At 32.8% G+C, this 20,840-nt stretch overlaps 2 protein-coding genes across 2 annotated transcripts; both read left to right on the forward strand.

The window, feature by feature from the left end:
• Positions 1–6,196: 6,196 nt before the first annotated feature.
• LOC114730436 (uncharacterized) lies at positions 6,197–7,654 on the forward strand. The gene is made up of 3 exons (XM_028917520.1): positions 6,197–6,458; positions 6,567–7,505; positions 7,614–7,654. The coding sequence occupies exons 1-3, from the start codon at positions 6,197–6,199 to the stop codon at positions 7,652–7,654; spliced, it is 1,242 nt and encodes a 413-aa protein (XP_028773353.1).
• Positions 7,655–11,388: 3,734 nt separating this feature from the next.
• LOC114730437 (metal tolerance protein 9-like) lies at positions 11,389–14,970 on the forward strand. The gene is made up of 6 exons (XM_028917521.1): positions 11,389–11,578; positions 11,674–11,786; positions 12,318–12,563; positions 12,836–12,916; positions 13,016–13,246; positions 14,503–14,970. Exons 1-6 carry the CDS (start codon positions 11,389–11,391, stop codon positions 14,857–14,859), a joined length of 1,218 nt encoding a protein of 405 aa, XP_028773354.1. The 3' UTR covers positions 14,860–14,970.
• The last annotated feature ends 5,870 nt before the right edge of the window (positions 14,971–20,840 follow it).

Consider the following 20,840-nt stretch of genomic DNA (forward strand, 5'->3'; position numbering starts at 1 on the left):
TTTAAAGGTGTGAGTTGGAGTCTTCAAAAGGTCTCACAAGACTTGAAACCTGTCTAAAAGCCTAATTAAAATACAGGCCTTTAAATAACAAAAATTAAGGGAGAAGAAGTGAGCTAACATTACTATATTGAACAATAGAAAATGAGAGAGGTAGAGATGAATTATAAATGAAAAGGGGTTGATCTTATGTAGGATGAAAAAACCTTCCTAAATAAACAAAAAAAACTTAACTTTTTTTTTTAATAGTAACTTTAAGAAATAGCTTTTTATAACAAAACCATGCTAAATATGAACCCAATTATATCACAGTCGTCTACACTAACTAACTACATCATAATGTTATCTGTGATAGAAAAGAGCAGCACCCAATCATACATCCTATCACGGATGAAAGAACTTTTCTTAACTCATTCAAATACAACCTATGTAAGAAATGATCAATCCCATCTAATATGGTTACAAAACAACATATAATATAGCTCATAGATCAAAATATTGAGAATTAAATGAGAAATTCATATTTTATAATTCATAAACAAATCACATGCGATCCTAGGCCTCTAGCCAACTACCAGCACGCATATTACAACAGTACAACTCAAATGATATAAAACATAATAATGCATGAATCAATTAAACACAGTTTATCCTAAAGTGATAATATATAGGATACAACATAGCTCATAAATCGAGGAGACGCTACAAGTTGCTAATGTAGTTTTACTTCTCCTAAGCCTTCCCTGATGTCCCACATCTAAAACTTTCACCTGAAAAATGTTAAACAATAAAGACGAGACAACGTCTCAGTAACTAAAACCCTACCTATCACACACACTAGCATGGGCTAACGAGGTGTTAGGTGGGATACACCGAGTTAAAAACAATCAATAGACATTTATTTAACAGTTAAACTCACAATAACCATATAAGTCGAATATTTCTGCCAATCTCATACAGCCGATAAATTTCAAAAGAGATAACATATTTTTCATTTTATTCAAAAGATATAAATATCAAATGAAGATACCATGTCATATGAAATCCATGAACCTAAATCCATCCTTATATCCTCCTTATTTCCGCCGACTGGACCCATGGGCTAAGTTCTTTCCATTTGACTGGCTACTCTAACAAACTCACCACTCGAGTGATATGAACCAATCAAAGACCACAGAGCACTCAGTGGACCACGGGTCTGTTAGATATGATTAGTTCTGATGACGTCAAATAATAGAGCAAAAAGTTTACATAAATTATTTATCTCATATTTTGACTAACTATCATACTTACTATCATGTATAGTTTCCTCAAGAAAAGAAAGGAGTTATTATGTTGCACTTTAAGTTATGGAGAATGATCAAGAGGAAGAAGAAGAAGAGAGATTGAGAAAAGAAGAACTTGCAAGATCAAATGAAAATATCAAGATTCAAGTTCATAGATTTGATGTTAAATGTTGCTATACTCAATCAGAAGTTTGAATGGCTCAGTCGGAATCTAAAATATACAAACGGGAAGTTATACCATCATATATTGAGTCACCCTTCATATAAACATGGAAAATAAGCTTCAGAGGTGATTTTTATGGGCAATTATCGATCACTTGATCGATCATCCATTTATCGATCAAGTTATCGATAAAATACATCCTCTGTTATACTCTGTTCTTCGTTCAGCTCTGACATAGGTTTGGTATTTCTTCAATATCTCTCAAATCACAAATCCGTTTGAGGTGAAACTTGATTCCTATGAAACTAGACTCAGAACACGGTTTATGGACACCAAATTCACCTTCAAAGAGTTTCATATGAGGGAGATATGTTGTTCGAAAGATTGCAGTAAGGATTAACGCCTTTATTCTGACCTTTAGTCATTGTGATGAAGATAACTTTGCAACCATAACGAATTTTGGGGTGATTCTTGTTGAGTTAGAAAGTAGACTCAAAGATCTTTCTAGGGATATGTCATTTGCAAAATTTTGAGTTGAATTGGAAGAGTTATGATCACTCAAAGTTGACCTTCGTTTTGCTGGAATCAGACTTCGAATTTATTGAGGCAAAGACCAGAAATTCTACACTGAACAATTAACTTCTCAAGCAACATGCTACTCAAACATGTTATTGAGTAAAAGCTCTAGAAGAGATGAAGAAATGAAAAGCCATTATCACATGCTACTCGAGCCAGATCAAGCGACTACAAACTCATCGAGTTACTGGTACTATCTCCTCAATTCTTCTCTTTTATCTTCATATGCATTATTGAGGTTTTATAACCTGTGGGATAAATGGTTTTCGGATAACATTATGGATAAATGTATTTATCGATCACTTGATCGATAAACAAGGTTAACGTTATGGATAAATAGGCATTTATCGATAGCATGATCGATAAATAGATTATCGATGAGAAGACAGATAAATGGTAATGCGTTCTACTCATTCTATGTTTTGCTTTAGTCTCCATTTATCGATTACCTCATCGATCAGTGATTTATCGATAATATGATCGATCATTGCTCTTACATGTCTACCCTGTTTTTCATGTAACGTGATCGATAAATTAGTTCTTTGAATTTACAGGATTAAATCTCCTTGTTTTACTTTATCGATAACTTTATCGATCACTCATTAATCGATCACCTATTCGATCAACCTACATAGCATGTGTTTTCTCCGAATATACTTTTGCTTATTGTTTATCGATAAGGTTATCTATTATTTGTTTATCGATAATGTGTTCGGAAAATCATTACTTAAAATTCTATTCTATAACATTTTGTTTATCGATAACCTGATCGATCAACAAGTTTTCGATCACTTGTTCGATCATTGTGCAAGTTCATTTCATAACAGCATTTCACGGTGATTTCGAAATCTTTTATCCTTTTATCTTTAAGTTTTTCTCAGCCTTCTTTTTACACATAACTCTCTATTAAAAGGATACGAAGGCAAAAGTAACTTGAAAAGGTTTATTCTTGCATAAATCATTTTTGGGTCACTGTATTCATGCTTCATCATTTATCGATAATTTGTTCGATCATCATATGATCCATAATCTATTCGATAATTGCATCTATCTGCTATATCTTTTCTTCATGTAATTAATCGATAATATAATCGATCAAAGGATTATCGATCAAGGCATCGATTAAGTAAGTTTATTTTACTTTCTGAATATCTGAAGATCTGATGATTGATTCCATGTTTTCCAACTTATTGTTTCTAAGATTATCAGATACTTATCACTTGATTTGAGGAAGATTATTTCAGGTAAAGAGCCACAACGAATTTATGATGTGAAGAATCAACTTTCATCAGGAGCTTCCAACGGCTAGTTTCAACGGTCATATTCTTCAAGCCAAACGGGAAGAAAATGCTTAACGGTCAAGTACCCAACATCATCTATAAATAGAAGAGCATTCAAAACAAGAAAAAAAGGAGAAGAGTCTGAGCTTACAACATCAAGTGCTAAAATGCCGAAGCAACGTATTCTCATTTAGAGCTCCGAAAGAAAACTCCCTGTCTCTGTACTTCATAGATTAAAACTTATGTATTCGTAAGATAGAGAGGAGAGTTTCCCAAACGTGCTTAAAGAGTCGTCTATCACTTCTTTGAGAGAAGAAATATTCAATCTTCATTATCATTATTAGATTGTATCCTTACGGTGAGTAAGGGGGAGTATTTACCTCGGTGTGAGGTTGCTGCTGAATAGACTGATTAGTCTAAGAATTGTAAGTGGCGTCACAAGTGCCCGGATCAAACTTGTGATTGTAGTGGTTCTCAAGTACCCGTGTTAAACTTGAGGGAGATAGTCGATTGAAAATCTCAGGGGGAGCCTGGGGACTGGACGTAGGTCAGTGAGGACCGAACCAGGATAAATCATTGTTTGCATCTTCTCTTCCCTTACCTCTTTATATTTCCAGCTAAACCATTTTACTACTGTGATTATGCTTACCTCGATTCATTGTTTTTATACTCAGAATTTCTTATGAATTTCATTACAATGCGAAAAGATTTTTAATTTTAATCAACACCCAATTCACCCCCCCTCTTGGGTGTTCAGCCATTCCAACAGGGTCCCCCCTCGAAGAACTAGTGGGGTGTCGCAGTCCCTCGAAAAAATAGTGGCCAACCATAAAGCTCCATAAGGAGGCCAATACCACGTGGTAAGTATATAAATCTCAATAACTCCAATCATCTCCATCCCCCACTGAAACTAGATGTACAGCATGGAAAAAAAACCAGACATGACCGGCCGGTTCAACCGGTGAACTGGCCTAATGTCCGGTCTGGGTTAAGGCAAGAACCGGCCAGGGTTTGAACCAGTGGTAAACCGGTTGAGCTGGTGTTAAACCGGGTAAACTGCCGGTTTAGGTGGTTTATTCGATTCACTGTTCTGCCCCCTCTAGCGCCAAAAAACGGCGTCATTTCATTTAAAAAAAATTGCAAACCGAATCCAAAACCGGCTCGACCTCGCACCCTTGCTTGACCCCACGCCCGTCTCCTTCTTCCTCATTCGGTCTCCAATCTCCATCTCGTCCTCGGTCACCCTCGCAGCCGCCGTGTGCTCAGCTCACTTCCCTGTCCTTAGTCCCAGCTCATTGAATCTCGCCACCGTGTGCTCACTGCCCCGTCCTCGGTGTGTGCTCACTGAATCTCCCAACTCGCTGAAGCTCGCACTCCTAACTGCCCTCACTCTCGGTGTGGTTGTCGATCGTCGTCCCCTGCCTCACCTAAAGCTGCTCGGTGCCTTGCCGTCGCCTCGCCTGAAGCTCCTCGCCTTGCCCGTGCCTGAAGCTCCTCTCCTTGCCCACGCTGTCGGTGCCCTGTCGTCGCCGATCCAAGTTGTTAGTGAGCGGCTGAGTGCTCGTCGATCTCAGTTCTCCCAAGTCCAGCCTCTCAATTTTCGTTTGAACTCTCAGTCTCTGCTCTCGGCCACTCTCAGCAAACTCACCCATTTTTGTTTGAACTTGGAAGTGACGATGATAATCTCTGCCATCTATTATTTTTATGGTTTGATTTTTCCATTCTGGAATCTGAATTCTGCTTCTGCTTGAGGATATTCTGTGAAAATTAATTTGTATCTGCTTGAGGATATTCTATGTTTGGTTTGCACAAGGGAATAATTTCATTAATTTGGTACTCTGGAATAATTTGATGCTCTAGTTTAGAATTACTTGTTTGGTTTCAAAATTGTGAACTGTGCTTGGTTTAAAATTGTGGTCATTTCATTGTATATAGTTATATACTGAAGTAGTGAAGTTTGAATATGTTTTCGGTTTTAAAACTATGGACGGTTCCCCACTTTGTTCAATATGAAATCTGAAACTGAATAACTTGATTGTTTAATCATTAATGTTGTGTTAAGCTTTTGATTTGTTTTTTTAGTAGCAGTGATGGATATTTCAAATAACCAAAGTTCTGGAAATGACAACATGACTCCTAATACTGGATCTTCAAATCCCCCTACCGAAACCTCCACACCCACATCCTCATTACGTGCCAAAACTGATCCAGCATGGGCACATATTGCGTACAAAAAAGAAGGAACACAAAATATATATACGTGTCTTTTTTGTACTAATAGTTATAGAGGAGGTGGGATAAATAGGATGAAGCAACATCTTGCTGGCACTGTTGGTCAAATAGCTGCTTGTAAAAAAGTTCCACATGATGTACGTTATAGAATGACAAAATCTTTAAAAGAAGGGTCAAAGAAGAAAACAATTGAAAACATAGAAGAGAAAGTAGGAGAAACTCATGTTGAATCACCAAATGTCACAAGTAGTGTGAGGAAGAGGAAAGCTTCTAGGAGCATAGACAATTTTTTTGCTCATAGGACAACTCCTGATTCCCAACCTGGCATTAAGAGTGCATTAGCAACTAAAGAAGCAAAGCATAATGTGAAAATATTGATTGCTGAATGGGCTATTGTAAACGGCATTCCGTTTAAAGCGTTTGATTGTCCTTTATTTCAAAAAGCTGTGGATGGCATTGCTTCAATAGGGCCTGGGTTTAAAGCTCCTAGTGCTTATGATTTTAAAACCAACTTGTTGAGTGACTGGAGAAAAGAATGTCAGTTACTCATTGATAGCCATCGAGCTAAATCGAAAAACAATGGTTGCACACTCATGGTTGATGGATGGACTGATGTTAGATAGTATATTTTGATAAACTTCTTAGTGTATTCTACACATGGTATGGTATTTGTGAAGTCTGTTGATGGATCAGATCTAGTTCAAGATGCCAAAACTCTATTCACACTATTTTGTGAAGTCATTGAGTGGATTGGTTCTAAAAATATTGTTCATGTGATGACTGACAATGTTCATGTGATGACTGACAATGCAGCTAACTATGTAGTCATTGAGTGGATTGGTTCTAAAAATATTGTTCATGTGGTGACTGACAATGCAGCTTATGATTTTAAAACCAACTTGTTGAGTGACTGGAGAAAAGAATGTTAGTTACTCATTGATAACCATCGAGCTAAATGGAAAAACAATGGTTGCACACTCATGGCTGATGGATGGACTGATGTTAGACAGTATATTTTGATAAACTTCTTAGTGTATTCTACACATGGTATGGTATTTGTGAAGTCTGTTGATGCATCAGATCTAGTTCAAGATGCCAAAACTCTATTCACACTATTTTGTGAAGTCATTGAGTGGATTGGTTCTAAAAATATTGTTCATGTGGTGACTGACAATGCAGCTAACTATGTAGCATGTGGTAGATTGATTAAAGAGAAGTATAAAAGTATTTATTGGTCACCTTGTGCTGCACATTGTTTGAATCTTGTATTAAAAGATTTTTCAAGCATGCCTCATGTGTCAGACCTTGCATCAAAGGCATCAAAGATAACTGTATTTGCATATAATCATATGGTTTTCTTATCATGGCTGAGGAAAAGACCGACTTGGAAAGAAATTGTGCGTCTTGGTGCCACAAGATTTGCTACCACATTTATTACATTGCATAGCATATATATGCACAAGAATGACTTGCAGGCTTTAGTTGTTGATAAACACTATGTGGACCACAAATTATCAAGGACTGAAGCAGGAAAAAATTTCAGTGCAATCATATTGGACAATCGGTTTTGGAATGATTGTTATCAAGTTGTGAAAATTGTATCTCCTCTTATAAAATTGTTGAGAATTGTTGATTCAGATGAGAAGCCTTCATTACCTTATGTTTATAAAGGCATGCGAAGGGCAAAAATGGAAATTAAAGAGATGTTTAAGAAGAACAAGGACATGTATAAGCCGCACACAACAATCATTCAAACTCGATGGGATAAGCATTTGAATCCTGCAATCACATATGCTCCAGACTGCCCGATCAAGTCAAAGTTAATGATGGCTTTAATTGATGTGGTAGAGTCTTACTCAGATGAAGAGGTTGATGGCTTCTTGGTAATGAAACAAGCAACTACTTATCGTGAAGCTAAAGAATCCTTCACTAGACCATCATGTCAAAAAGCAGCACAGAAACTTGACCCTTGTAAGTGTTTGTATTTAATAGTTAATAGTATATTGATGGTCATTCACTAATTTTATATTTCATATTTTCATGATTTAGATGAATGGTGGACATATTATGGATGTTCAGTGCCAGAGTTGCAACGTGTTGCAATGCGCATTCTTAGTTAAACTTCTTCTTCTTCTGGTTGTGAAAGGAATTGGAGTTTATTTGAACGCATTCATACAAAAAGAAGAAATAGATTGGAGCACAAGAGGCTAAATGATTTAGTTTTCACAAACTATAACTTGCGATTGAAGCATAGGTAATTTTATAAGTTATGGCTGCTTTTATTTTGATATGGATTTACATCTAATTGAAATTTTATTTGTCAGGAGTACATTGAAGAAGCAGAAGGCAAGTTATGATCCTATTGACTATGAAAACATTGATTTGGTGGACTTTTGGGTGACTGAAGAAGATCCTGTTCCAGAGTTTGATGATAGAGATGTGGCGACATTTGAAAGTGTTTTCAACAATGAAGACATTTCAAATTTGACAACTCCTGGGAGGGATAATGAAGGTATTATTATCTTAGTTTCTTAGAAGTTATAAATATTTTTATTTTAATATTGATTTACACTTAATTGACAGTTTGTTATTGTCTTATTTAGGTGGTGATGATGATATGAATATTGTTGAACCTCCACCTCTGCAAGTTGATGTTGCTACTCCTTCTACTTTTCCTCTTCCAATTATTGATGTCTCCATTCCTGGCCCTACCAATGAATTTAATGATGATTTTGATTTTCTATAGTGATGAAGATATATATTTGTTAATGGTAGTTTGATACAATTAAATGTTTAAACTTTAAACCACGTTGGTTATTTTTTGTATTTTGTTAAATGATTATTATTAATGAATGTTATTTTTATTGTCATTGCTAATTAAATTATATTATTTTAATATAACCGGTTTGACCCCGGTCTGACCCATTAACCCTTGACCCACTATCTAGACCGGTTCAGTGTCTGATCCGGTTTTTTGTTCATTGATGTACAGGGTTCAAAATAACACATTTATATGTATAATCAACCGAATTCCAGAATGACACCTCATAGTCATAATCGTTAATTTCTAACAAGACAAATGATTTCAATTCTTTTCAAAACAGTATCCCACAAGATAGTTCATGCAAAACGTAATATATGTATACAAAACTTAGTTATAAAATCACTCACCAACCTCATACAAATGCATGTAACAGATAGAAATTTAGTTACCTGGTCTCTTAGCTAACAATCAAGTACAAATGAGGCCCGTACTCGAAAATGCCACAATAGGGTTTATATCTACAATTGAAATTAAAATATTATTTCTACAGTATTAGAGTAAACTACTCACAAATTTCTAACCTTTAACACTCCCTCTAATACCCTCAGCTGTTACTCGAAATTCTAGCTCGAAAGGCTTTTTCTAAGGTTTAGGGTAAGAGCATATATGTGATGATTTATACTCAATTCCTAGGCTCTCTTAACTTACGTTATCTTTAATTATTAAATTATATCATTTGAAGCACCAAATTCATAACCTAGATAAAGAACCCTCAATTTATAACTTATGTTCTATCTTCAAAGAATTTAGACAAATAGCCTCAATATGAGTTAATTTATTCTTATTGTAGAAGTCTAATTATTAATCCAACCGTTGAATTTAATGTCTTACATGTCCCAAGACTACTCTCTAAATTTTGGGTTAATCCAATGGTGAAAAAATTTAAAAACACTAATTTACTATCTAGTATTCTATCTACCAAATCTAAAAAACTAAATGAAAAACGTACCTAATAACCTGTAACTCAGACATTAAATTGACGATCCAACCGTTGAAACTAATGAGTTTGAAGTCTAGGATCAGCTGACCGAATTGCAGCCCGATCCAATGGTTTACAAACCCGTAAACAACACTTTACTAAGACTATCTCAGTTTTGTGCGAAAATTATTTAATTCATCGTTAACTCTCCCCTACTACCACCTATATATAGGCTCCTACAGCTTCCTCTTCTCATCATTTAGTTGATGTGGGACTTCTTAACATTGCTATTTTATCCATCTTCCTATCATTTAATCAATGTGGGACTTCTTAATATTGCTATTTTTTTCATTTTCTCATACCCACACACACACACATACATAAAATCAAAATTATTTTAATTACATATATGTATATTTAACCTCTACCTATTCTATAAAAATTTGTTTAAATATTAAATATATGAAAATTAGAATGTTACATAGGAATGTTATGATGTGAAACTCATGGTCAAATTAAAGTTTGTGATTTTATATATACTTTATAAAATTGGTTTATAATATATAACAACACAAATTTAATTAAAAAAAACTAAATATACTAAGTCTGTAAGTTTGTAAGCTAGGCTTTATGAACATAAGCTTAGCCTGTTTGCTTAAATAAGCCTAAAAATAGGCCTGAATATGGATATGGACTATTTACTAAATAGCTAGGCTAGGTTTTATGTAGGCTACGCCATGGACCTCTAATGGGAGCCTAGCCTATTTTCACCCCTAGTTAAGATATTTCAAATATCCCGAAATATTTTCTCTAGTGCATCCAACATCTTAAGATATTTTGTGGTACATCTAGTATTTTTAAATATTTTTTTAAATGCGTCCAATACTTTAAAATATTTTTTAGTGAATCCAACATCTTAAAGTATTTTTTTCAATGAGTCCAACATCTAAAAAAAAAATTTTGGTGTATCCAACACTAAGGCCCAAAAAAAATATTTAAAGGTGTTGAATGCACTTAAAAAATATTTCGAGATGCTAGATGCACTATAAAATATTTTAAGGTGCTGGATATACCTGACAAAATAATTTAAGATGCTAGATGTACCTTAATCCTTAAAATAACTAATGCTTTTTTTTATTTTTTTTTCCCAAAAAAAACAGAGAGAAAGAAATAATCAAGGCCTCTTTGCTGTACAAATAAAAATGTAAAATAATTAAAGAAAGGAGACCTTAAGGTCCGTTTGGTATGAAAAAAATGGAGGGAATGGGGAAAATTTTAATGAACTTGATTTGAAGTGGAGTTAAAAACTTTAAATTAATTTTTATTACTCTTTTATCTTACATCTTTTTTTAATTAAAATTTTGAAACCCCACTTCTTCATTTTTTTTTAAATTCAGCTTATTAAAATCCCCCGTCCGTTTCCTAGGTGAAGATATGGGTGGTGACTTTGAATATCATGAACTTTAATTTCGACCAATGCTGGGGCTGGCCAGTTAGTGAAGACTGAAGAAATTAATATGCCTAAGCCTCACTTCTCGTTCATGTTTCATGCTAACACGCAAATAAATATAATTATTCAAAAACTAAAGCCTGGAAACTTGGAGAAGCTAAACTAATTTGTGTAACGTGACACTTAATCGCTGAATTCTCCATATCAGAAATAGACAGCATTCATATACACACTTATCATTATATTTCATAGATTAGATTCTTTTTTCATTTAGCATATCTTTTGTTATACAAAGCTTCCCACAGTGACGCAGTCAAAACCTACTACTTATAAAACACCATGAACATATATTCCCAATGAGAATATTCCTTTCATACTTTATTATATATATAACTATATATATAAACTCCAAAAAACCTGATGAGGTCAACTTCGGAGAAGTCACTAAGAAAATTAAAGATTGAAGACTTGGCAACAACAAGAGAACTTTGGGGATTTCAAGCATTCTTCATGCCTTCTTATAGCCATCTCAGGTGATGCTTTTCACCCAAACCACATAATATAAAAAATAATAAACCCCTTTGAGGCTTTCACTCTATACATTTGCAGATAGCATATATATGCATATATGCTAAGAGCAGAAGAAAAGACAGAGGAAAAAATGGAGGATGATGTTGGAAACGAGTCGTTTGATTACAGAACCGAGCTTCTTTCTCCAGCCTTATCAAAGCTGCAGAATGGGACGATGGCAGCTAGGGAACCCTCATGGAGAATCAATATGGATCAGTATCATTTGCCTGAGAGGAACATGCACTCTCATTTTGGCTTTGGCTTCTTCCTCAACACATTAAGTAATTAATACCTTAATCTCAATGATGATCAATTATGTTCTGCTACTTTAATTTGCCTGATTTTGTTACCATCTTCATCTGTTCTATACAAGCAGGGAGAGAAAGAAGACTTGCCAAGTATTACAATAGGCAGGAAAGGGTCCTGCAAGGCTATCAGGAAGTGGATTCATATACTGAATTGGGCGTATTACCCAATAGTTTGACGGAGGTTGGTTTGATTGATTCTCTAGTTACTTTCTTTTCAAATTTGAATTCTATGGGTTTTACAATTTCTCTTCTTTTCTCATAACTCACACACCCATTATATTCTCTAATAAATATTCAAGCTCATAATATCTTATACTCCTCCTCTAGTCCTATTTATAAAGCACTTCTATTATATTTCATACAGACTAAAGAAAACCTTCAACTGTATTAATTCTTCTTTAAAATATAACAACTTTTCAACTTTACTCCTATTCAATATATACACCTTTAAAAAAATAACTATATGCACTATAATAAATGAATAATAAAATAGTACATTCATATTAAAAATTTAATAAGATAACTCATAAATAGGACCTAAAAAAATTCTTCTTTCTCTACCTTATAAATAGGAATAAAAGAGTACTTAATATGGGGTACTTAGTGTTAGTTGGGCTGCAAGGTCCTCATAACTAGCATATGTATAGTTTTTCTTGTACTGTATAGAGTCTGAGAAATGAGTTATATTGTTGGCTATGGTGATGATTTGTAGGAAGAGACAAAGAAGCTAGAGAGGGGAGAGATGGCAGCAATATATGCATCAAACATATTCAACATGGTGCTGTTTGTGGCAAAGTTGTTTGCTTCCATAGAGAGCAGGTCACTGGCTGTGATAGCCTCCACTCTGGACTCTCTCTTGGATCTCTTGTCTGGATTCATTCTCTGGTTCACTTCTTATGCCATGAACAAGCCCAATCTTCACCAATACCCTGTTGGCAAGAACCGCATGCAACCTGTGGTAATTCGATCATTCTTAAGTCAGCTTCCATTCTTCTATGCACAGATTAGATGTGCAGAGTTTGAGAAATAAGATATTTCTCTCCAAATCCAAAACTAAATAAGTTGAGAGAGAAAAAGATAAGATTTTGACAGGCCCCACATGTCAAATGAAACATTATTATTCTCAATGACTTAGTTCAGTACTATTAGAGCTTTTCTTATGAAATCTAGAGTCATTTCAATTGGTCTTTTCTCAATAATAAAACTCAATCCATTGCAATATCTGTATAGGGAATAGTGGTGTTTGCATCAGTGATGGCAACTCTTGGGCTGCAAATTCTGTTTGAATCAGCAAGGCAAATCATGACAAAGGTATGCAAGAATAATGAATTAATAAAGCATGCTTAGAAAGTTGATTAATAATGATTAAAATTGAGGAGTAATTAAAATGATTTGGACGTGGAAGGACAGGCTCAGCCGGACAGGGATGAGGAGAAGGAGAAATGGATGGTGGGGATAATGGTAGGAGCGACGGTGGTGAAGGTAGGGCTGATGAGTTACTGCAGGAGGTTCAAGAATGAGATCGTGAGGGCCTATGCACAGGATCATTTCTTTGATGTCATCACCAACTCTGTGGGCTTAGCCTCTGCCGTTTTAGCCATCAAATTCTTCTGGTGGCTTGACCCTCTTGGAGCCATCCTGGTACCTCCCTACAGCTCTCTTTAGCTTTTCTCTTGCTTTTAGCATAGGTATTCTTTTGTAAGAGCAGTAAATAAGCACCTCTCTAAATATTTGAAATTTAATTCATCGTATTGTAAAGGACAAACTCTTTGAGCTAAACCAACATCTTTCTTCAGAATTTTGAATCCTAATTTACTGTATTGTGAGGGGTTAGTTTTTTATGCTTAACTTAGTCTACGTTGGTCTTTCTCTAGTTTTTTTTTCCTTTGCTAGACACAAGTATCATTATATTAAAGACAATCCTATTTGAGACATAATCAAACACTGAATATGAATAACTTTCTCAATGTAAATTCAAATTTTGATTTATTATATTATAAAAAAACTAACTATTTTCACTGGATTTAACCTGTTCGTCTTTTTAGATTTTCTTAACAGGCTACAATTTAGATAAATTTATGCCAATTAACTTGCCTGAAAGCTGGCCCACATACAGAATTGGTCGTCTTTGGAGCCATCTTCTTTCCGCATATTGTACCTTTTTTTCCCCCTTTCCCAAGTTCATTGTCAGGAGGTACCCGCGGTACCAGCCATTCTAGTACCTCCCTATAGCTCTCTTTAGTTTTTCTCTTGCTTTTAGCATAGGTTTTCTTCTTCAAGAGCAGTAGATACGCATCTCTCTCTAGATATTTGAATTTTAATTCGTCAACTCTTTGAGCTAAACCAACGTCTCTTTTTAGAAATTTGAATATTAATTTATTACATTGCAAGAGGCTATCTTTACGCCAAAACCCAATCTACATTGATCTCTTTTTGTTTTTTTTTCTTTTTTGCTAGGCACAAGTATTCTTTTATTAAAAATAATTCCATTTGAGACAGTGCTTGATGGATATTTTTCCTAATGTGAATTTAAACCTTAATTTATCGTATTACCATAAACTAACTTTTTTTTATTAGACTCGACACCTGTCGCCTTCTCTAGATTTTCGTAATGAGGTACAATTTAGGTAAGTTCGTGCCCATTAACTTACCCAAAAGTTAGTCCAAAGACAGAATTGACCCTGTTGGAGCATCTTCTTTCCACGTATTCTACCCTCTTTTTTCCCCTGTTGATACTAAATATAAGTAACTTTCCTAGGTTCATTGACGTTGGCATTCTAGCCTATTCTAGCTTTTCTTAACAGCTTACAATGTAGATAAGTTAAGGCCCATTAGTTTACCTAAAAGGCCAGCCCAGAAACAGCAATGAAGTTTTTTTTTTTTTTGGGGAAATGCAGATAGCAGTATACACGATAAGTAACTGGGCGAGGACGGTGATGGAGAACGTGTGGTCACTGATCGGAAGGACGGCGCCGGCGGAGTACCTGGCCAAGGTGACGTACCTGATATGGAACCACGACGAGAGGATAAAACACATAAACACAGTGAGGGCCTACACCTTCGGCTGCAACTACTTCGTGGAGGTCGACATTGTACTGCCTCAACACACTCCTCTTCCTCTCGCTCATGACATCGGCGAGACTCTCCAACATAAGCTCGAGAAGCTCCCTGAGATCGAACGAGCCTTCGTTCATGTCGACCTTGACGCCGATCACAAGCTCTCGCACAATCCTCAGGCTCAGCCACAAAATTAATTTGGGGGAAATTGAAGAATGTTTGACCTAATTAATTCAGGCCCAAATAACAAAATTATTCGTGGGCGCCGATGCGTGAGAGAGCTAGTTTAGACTACATGAGTTTGGCCAAAAAAAAAAATGGACTACATGAGGATGTGATGAGGCGTGGCTATTTCTTGTTTAATTTTTAATTAACTTGTGTATTGTTGAGGTGAGTGTGGTGATTAATTGTGATTTGATTTGATTTTTTTAAAAAAAACATTTTTCTGTTTCACATAGATTAAGGAATATTTTAAATTTTATTAACTCTCATTTAAAATTCAACAATTTTTTAATTTTATCTCTATTTAATATATGTTATATCTCATAAATAAAATCAACACAATGATAAATGAAGAATAAAATTGGATATTTATATAAAAAATTTCTTTCAGTGCTTTATAGATAGCATCAAAAAATATCTTCTCTTTATCCTATAAATAGGACTAAAGGAACAATTGTTATGTGGATTCATTTTAGGCTTTTCTTTTTATCCCATGACTTTATATCTGTTGAAGAGCTTATAATGTGATTCATTAATTCTTCTATCATTGTTTAGCTTTCTAAGTTGTGGCATTTATGAAAGTTTTATGATTAAAGTAATTTTAATATTTCACTCTCGGTAGCTATAATACACTTAATAGGTATTTAGGTGGAAACCAAACCATAATTTTAAAAGTATTTTTTAAGGCATACGAAATAAATATGTAAAGGAGTTTGTCTCATTTTACGAAAAAGTGTTTTTAAAAAGGAGGAATTACAACCAAATCTCACAGAAGAAAAATAGTTACCAAAAGGTCCCAATAACAACTTCAACAGTCTATAATAACAAGTCCTCTAGTGAGAATGACAACTTCTGAAACTTGTTTTTTAATTGTTTTTCTTGTTTGAGATTTCATTATAATTCTCCTTTTTAAAAAGTACTTTTATATGATCCCAAACACTCCCTTAACTCATTTAATATATTTTGTAACACAATTGAACTTAAATACAATTTAAGCAATTTAAATTTTAAAAGTTATTTCAAATACTAACATGTATCGCAATTACTATCAATACTTTTTTTTTTCAATATACCTATTTGTATAGCATAAAATGTTCGGCCAAAAAAAAAGGACCTAAAATGAGTGTCACTAATTGATATATAAATACTTCTGTACGTCAGAAAATGTCTATCCTTTATCTTCAATTTTCGGAGGAAGTTAAGTTTAATTTATATTATTGCTAGAATATATGCTCTTCATGTCTTTGAAAAATGTCCAATATGTTTGCTTTTTTTTTTTTTTACCGTTGTTCAAACTATATATATGTTGTTGGATATTCAAAAACAAATAATTGTCCAATGGATTCTGAAACAATATCTTTTGGCCCCTTTAAAATATGTCTTTATTCTAATGGTTTCTCAAGCTCCTATACTTCATGGAGGACGTTTTTGATTAAAAATGTTAAATAAAATAATTAATTATAACAAATAAGATTTATCTGAAATAACTTATATAACATTAGATTATGTGGAGTTTATATATTATATAAATTAATTTCATAAAAATGATAAAATAGACAAAAGAGTTGGTCAGTATCTTATATTTAGGATCAAAATCAACCGTATAACCAACCCCTACATTTAAAAATGGAGGAGTGTGAGATAAGCATATCATTAGACTAGTCTGATCAAAATCTACTTAGTGCAAGTAGATTACTTTGGGCAAAACTGATTTTTTTTTCTTTTTTTTTTTGGCCAGAAAATCTGAACATTTTCAAACACCATTTTATGTTACTGATATCTAAATTAAACATACACTAGGTGATCTGCAAAAAGATCTCAAGCATGATGAACCAGATTAGAATTAGTGCGTTGAAAAGATTAATTAATCCTTCTATCCACTTTGTGATCTCAGATATGAAATCACTTTCTTAATCAATAAGCTCTCTCTTTCCAATCAATTAAATACATATTTTCTTAATATAAGACTTATCATTTTGGTAACATGCACTATGCAGAATGATTAAGTAATAATTAGACAGATCAGACATGATGATTAAATGATAGACTTTAATAGTGGGGCATTGATATTTATCTCTTCCTAGTGCGAGCGACGTAATTTATTATTTATTCGAGTATTAAAAGCACCCATCAACAGGCCAAGGCCATATCTAACACACAATCTGTTACTTATGTACCTAATCAAATCATTTATTTCCGAATGGGTTAATTTAAATATCTTATGTTTCTAGAAAAAGCACAGTCAAAGCTTTAAAGGCTTAATGCTTAAAGCATTCCTCTTTTTTCTTCACGTTTTTCTGCTTTTTAGATGATTAAAATATTCTTTGAATATTTATAATATAATGTATCAACCATATTACTCCTCTAATCTTTAATATGAGACCCATTTAACTAATTGGATTAGATTAAGGAAATTAGGTAAGTTAGTTAATTATAAGAAAAGTGACACATTTTTCCTAAAACACTATAATCATCTTTCTTAATACCCCATCTCCCTCTTCTACTTGATTATGGTTGAGAGACTATTCATAGGGATAATTTAGAAAAAAATTGATAAATATGAGAAATGGGTCTTATATTTATGATCAAAACGAACTCAAGAATTGGGTCCTATATTAAGGATCGAAGGAGTATTATGTATGAAATTCATTTGCCAGCCTTTATAAATCAATTGAACATGGGATTAAGAAAGTATTTTCTCATTTGCATTTAGCATCCTGAAACATTTTGCAATGCATATAGCACCCCAAAATATTTTGTGATGTATTTAACACCCTGAAATATTTTTCAGAGGCATCCAGCACGCTGAAGTAGTTTTTTTTGCCTTGATACTGGATGCGCCAAAAAATATTTTTTAGTGTGAGACACACGAAAAAAATACTTTATTATATTGGATGCAAAAAAAGATATTTTAAAATGATAGACATATTTTTAAAAAAATTTCAAGATGCTAAATGTATCATAAAAATTTTAGTATATTGGATCAGCCGAAAAAATATTTTGGATGCTGATTCAGCGTAACCCTTAAAAATAATACTCGCACTAAGTGGGTGGGAAGGAAAAAGAGAGGACTTATTGTCTGTTTCTCACATCAACATGCTCCGCCATATGAATATGATAATGATGGTGATAATTATTAAATGAGCATATTTATTCCACCCAAAAAATGAGCATGCTTAAGTTTATCCACATATATACGCAAAGTTTCTTTTAAAAAAATATGTATACGGAAAGTAGATTTCTTTTTTTAAAAAAGAAAAATTTGCAAATGGTGCCCATTGTGCCCTGCTCAATTCCTTATATGATTGAAACATCTCACTCTTTTAGGAAAGTCTTTGTGCCGACCTAACTTCTTTATGATTTGATAATTAAGCATTTGAGGAATAATGTTCCTTTCTTGTTAATTACTGTTATTTTTTCAAAAATGATGTAAATTTATTTTATTGCTTTTTCTGAGATTATATTTTTTTTATTTGTAAATTTTTATTACGAATATCATTATTAAAAATTATATATGTCATTTTTAAATTTGATCAAAACACATGATTACATGCTTATTTTTTCATTTATATAAAATTCAAGAATAATTTATCTCAATCAATTACCATAAATGTTTGATACTCCATAGATGGCAAAAAATTGTTTAATACTCCACAAAAATGAACATATTAGTATTAATACGGTTAAATTATTTTTTTTTCCCGTTTAACATACACAATGACAATTTCTACCTTGTTTTTAAAATAAAAAGAGAAAGTTATACATTTAAACAAAATAAAAAAATTACTCATTATATGGATTTAATCTTAATTATTCCAAAAATTATTAAAGCCAACCCTACGTGTGCCAACATTTAAAGTTATGGTTCCAAACTACTTTTCCATGAAAGCGAATGGAAAGATTTGTTTTGTTTTACTTTGAAGAACGTCAAGTCAAACAAGTTATCAAAAAGAATTTTTGCAACAAAACACGTCTCTTCATTATTGCCCCAAAAAAAAAAAGAGCACGTCTCTCCACAATACAAATATACTACTTTCAATGTTTAATATAAAAACTAGTTTGATATTTAATTTGATTTTAAATATAAGATCTTAATTAAATTTATTTTTCATATATTTATATTTTTTTCATAAAATAGTTTTTATAATAATTACACATATTAAATCCTTTATCAAATGATAATTCTAGCTAATACATATGATTAATAAATATATTTTAAGAAAGATAGCACTTATTTATTATAAATAACTAACTTAACTAATTTTTTTTAATATACTCAAATTACTTAACTGACTATTACATCAAGTAACGGATATGCATTAATCCTTCTTTAGTGCGCTTAACAGCTTTTTCGCTTTCTTTGGATAGGGGCCAACTGTACCATACGAAATCCATCTCATTCCATGTCTCATAAATTGAGAAGAAGTATATAATTGTTTATTATGATGTTTTAATTGGTTTTGGTCCAAAATAATACTAGTAGACACTATCAAGGTAGGTGACCTGTAATAACTTTAAATAGAAAACGCCAATATTACATGACATAGAACTCTTGGCAAATCAATTTGATACATACTAATGGTAATTTGATCGTTATTGTATATTGATGAATATTTGAGTATTTTTTGGGGGTTTCTCCTGATTTATTGAAAAAAAAATTAGATTAAGTCTTAGATGAAATAAATATATTTAACTAGCAGCACCAATAACAAGATGCCATTGGTTTTAAAAAAAATACAAGCTTTATCGCATTATAATACAAGATATTATTGTGCTTTAAGTCTAAGGTATTTTTTTTATAAAAAAATTAGAATAGCACTTGCTAACCAAAAATTAAAATGTCAACAAATATAATAAAAATTAATATATATATAATCTATTTTATGAATACTACTACATTCAGTTCTTAATAGAAGAGCTTGTTTAATTTTTATTTTAGTCTTAAATATAAGATCTCAATCTATTTTTTCTCTCATATTTATCCATTTCCCCGCCTAATCCTTGTAATAGTAATAATTCTAGACAATATAATATTCTAAGAAATACAATACCTATTTATTACAAATAACTAACTTGATTAGTTTTTTTAAATCTATTCAAATTAGTTAACTAGTTCTTATACTAAATAACATATATAGTAATTTAATAAATTTAGTATATTATTTAATTATGTGTTGGCGATCGCTTTAAAGCAGAGATAAAATTTGAGAGCATAAAATATTCTGGAGGCAAAAAAAAAAAGCCACAAATAATATAATAATAATAATATTATCAAATATTCTCAGACAGTGACTCTCCGCAACCGAATAGCCTCAAAACTCCAATATAAAAGCGACACGTCAAAGGGGATAATCCCAACTTTCCTTTTCTAGCTCTCCAGTTATTTCCAATGTTCAAATTATTACCATTATCATCAACAAATTCAAACTAATGCCCAACATGCCCATTAAAGTTATCAAATTAATGGCTCATTTTGTTACTTACGTCTTCTACTTAGATCTCCTAAAAGAGAGGAGAGTCAAGTAAAGAAACCAAAACACACACAGAGAAACGGGTGAGATAATTTTTTTTTTATAAAAAAAAATGTGGGCTGCATTATTTTTACCTTTTCTTTTATTCTCATTTTCTTTTTTAAATCTTACCCTACTTTACTTCAAGGAAAATCAGCTGTCTTTTTATTCAAAATATAGTAAATTTGTGGACGTCTTTTAAAAGTACAATATAATATATATAATCTATATATTGCTTATTTCGGTATGAACACCTCATGTTCTTGGACACTTTCTGTTAAAAAGCGTACACCTCACAGATTTTAATAATTAAAATTACAAATGATAATATGAGAAGAAGATAATTGGTGAATCCCATAAATTACATTCCTTTCCATCCTTGATACAAAGGCAAACTAAGAAGTTAGATTTAATCCTAAATATAAAATCTTAATCTATTTTATTTT

The sequence above is a fragment of the Neltuma alba genome, unplaced genomic scaffold, assembly GCF_004799145.2.
Source record: "Neltuma alba isolate B1F8T4 unplaced genomic scaffold, ASM479914v2 tig00012732_pilon, whole genome shotgun sequence".
Taxonomy (NCBI): Eukaryota; Viridiplantae; Streptophyta; class Magnoliopsida; order Fabales; family Fabaceae; genus Neltuma; species Neltuma alba.

Excerpts from the sequence above, each read along its gene's own strand:
- LOC114730436 (XM_028917520.1), top strand. The coding sequence starts at position 6,197 with ATGGTATTTGTGAAGTCTGTTGATGGATCAGATCTAGTTCAAGATGCC. Across the intron at positions 6,459-6,566 it reads GAGTGACTGGAGAAAAGAAT|TGTATTCTACACATGGTATG; the intron begins GTTAGTTACTCA and ends TAAACTTCTTAG. Across the intron at positions 7,506-7,613 it reads AGCACAGAAACTTGACCCTT|TGCCAGAGTTGCAACGTGTT; the intron begins GTAAGTGTTTGT and ends ATGGATGTTCAG.
- LOC114730437 (XM_028917521.1), top strand. The coding sequence starts at position 11,389 with ATGGAGGATGATGTTGGAAACGAGTCGTTTGATTACAGAACCGAGCTT. Across the intron at positions 12,564-12,835 it reads AGAACCGCATGCAACCTGTG|GGAATAGTGGTGTTTGCATC; the intron begins GTAATTCGATCA and ends ATATCTGTATAG. Across the intron at positions 13,247-14,502 it reads ACCCTCTTGGAGCCATCCTG|ATAGCAGTATACACGATAAG; the intron begins GTACCTCCCTAC and ends GGGGAAATGCAG.